General features: G+C 37.5%; 1 protein-coding gene across 1 annotated transcript; it reads right to left on the reverse strand.

Moving 5' to 3' along the window:
• Positions 1-322: 322 nt before the first annotated feature.
• Positions 323-1,198, reverse strand: LOC122061421 (18.1 kDa class I heat shock protein-like). The gene has a single exon (XM_042624671.1). It carries the CDS (start codon positions 1,049-1,051, stop codon positions 578-580), a length of 474 nt encoding a protein of 157 aa, XP_042480605.1. The 5' UTR covers positions 1,052-1,198; the 3' UTR covers positions 323-577.
• Positions 1,199-2,399: the final 1,201 nt, after the last annotated feature.

Raw genomic sequence — 2,399 nt, forward strand, 5'->3', positions numbered from 1 at the left:
ACATTAGCACCTTTTTTTCTTTTAGGAATCTCAACCCAAAAATTGATGTCAAAAAAAGAAAAAAAAAAAAAAAAAATCACACTAAGTAGCTCGTGGAGCATGGTAGTTTTCTCTAACTCTACTAATGAAAAATGATTCTACCCAATAAATAAAAAAATGAAAATGTAACAAAAGAAAAATAGAACTTTTCTGTGATAATGAATTCTGCAAAAAGATAAACTTTTCATCACACGCTTTTTTTTTTTTTTTTTTTTTTTTTTTTTTTTTTTTAATAAAAAGGCTTTTATCAAACAAACTTCATGGAAAATACAAAAACCGTGAACCACACTTCAACTGGAGCAGGAGCGTGACCCCACACACCAACATACAAATACATTGTTTTTTTAATAATTACAAAACTATTCTTTGCGTCTTTCATTAAATATTTTCAATTCATGCTCCGTTTATTGAAGCTGTAGAACAGGGAAAAGGAAAGGAAAAGGAAAATTCTCAGTATCTCACTATAGCTTCAACATATTTTATCAGAGATCAATTATTAGAGCCCTGAAAGCTAAAGAATGTCACAGAACAAGGTCGTCTAGCCAGAGATCTCAATGGCCTTGACCTCTGGCTTCTTCACTTCCTCTTTTGGAATAGTTACAGTAAGCACTCCATTCTCCATAGCGCCTTTCACCTGATCCATCTTCACATCCTCAGGCAACCTAAACCGCCTGAGGAACTTTCCGCTACTCCGCTCCATTCGGTGCCACTGATCATTCTTCTCTTCTTTTTCTATGTTTCTCTCGCCACTGATCTTAAGGACTCTACCTTCTTCAACCTCGACCTTCACTTCTTCCTTCTTTAGCCCAGGAAGATCAGCTTTGAAGATGTGGGTTTCTGGGGTCTCCTTCCAATCGATTCGAGCATTCGCGATCGCAGCAGTTTCGTTGGAGAATTGAGAGCGTGGAACAGAAAGGGAAGTGGGGAGTGGAAAATTATTGAAATCAAATGGATCCCAGATATCCATTGCGAAGGGATCTCGGCCACCAAGAAAGCTTGGAATGAGAGACATTATTCTGTAGTTCTTTTTCTTTGGATTGAATTGCAGAGAAATTTAAGACCGATAGCTGGATGGACACTTGTATTGGAAATCTTCTCAGTGGTGCAGAGGAGGGACAGCAATCATGTATTTATAGAACAGGGGAGGGAGGATTCCAGTACTTTCCCGTGTTTTTCTTTGTTTGGCTTTGAGTTTTCAAGAATTTTTGGGAAAGGAATTCATTATATCTGGTACTTTCCTTGATTTCTCTATCTAGATTTTCTTGAACATTCTATTATTTCTGGACCATTGGAAACTTCTAAACAAGCTGGGCTGTGCGTGCGTTGGGCTGGGCCAGCTGCAGGCTTGCAGCCACTTCTTGTCCAAGTCCAGCGAAAGCTTATAAAGATAATAAATACTGAGCCAGCCCATGTACACACCAGCGGAGTAAGAAAAGACAACTTGAAAATAGGGATGTACATGAGTCGCTGAAATCCAAATTTGAATTCAAGTCGGTATTTGTTTAGGGGTATCTGTATTTGGTTAAAAAGTATTTGAATTCAAATCCGAATTATCTAGAAAATAATCATCAGATCAAATTAGAGATTCAAGTAATAATTTTGAGGGTTCTTGAAGTTTTAAACAGGTTATAGAGAATGAGGAAAAAAGCTAAGACAACATACAAAGATGGTTTAAGAGCAAATTGTATTCATTGGAGGAAGAATGCCCATATTATACAAGTCTGAGAGTAAATCAGTAAATGGATGGTCAAAAATTTGAATTCGATCCACATCTGTATCCATTTAGGGATATCAGTAACCGATCCCTTTATCTGGATCCAATCATATCTAATCCATATCCGATCCCTTTATATCTCTACTTGAAAACCTTCTTTCCTTTCCAATCCAGATCAACTCCCCACGTGGGACGAATGAGGACAGATTTGGACCCTCCATAGGGTATGGGTTCCCATGTTAGATGTGGGTCCCACAGCAATGGAGAGTCCAGATCTATCCCTGTCCCCACCATACCAATTAGGGTTTTAACATTTGGAATTAAGATTCGATTGGGACAGGTTCCTTTCGTGTATGTAGCTTCAAATAAGAGCTTTAATACTTGGAATTGGGATCCAATTTGATCAGGGACGATTTCGATTATCAATTGGAGTGAATCAGTGTAAATCGACGAGATCACTCAGTGCCGATTATGATGTGAATCCATCAATTCTCGATCCAGCCAATTAACCAATTTTTAAAATCTGATCACAATACAATATCTTTAACTTGTAGTGAACAGTAATTGACACATCCCCTCTCTCTCTCTCTCTCTCTCTCTCCCTCTCTCTATATATATATATATATATATATATATAACAGAAAAA

Source organism: Macadamia integrifolia, chromosome 14 (genome assembly GCF_013358625.1).
Source record: "Macadamia integrifolia cultivar HAES 741 chromosome 14, SCU_Mint_v3, whole genome shotgun sequence".
NCBI lineage: Eukaryota > Viridiplantae > Streptophyta > Magnoliopsida > Proteales > Proteaceae > Macadamia > Macadamia integrifolia.

Coding starts and splice junctions, on each gene's coding strand:
- LOC122061421 (XM_042624671.1), bottom strand. CDS start 1,051: ATGTCTCTCATTCCAAGCTTTCTTGGTGGCCGAGATCCCTTCGCAATG.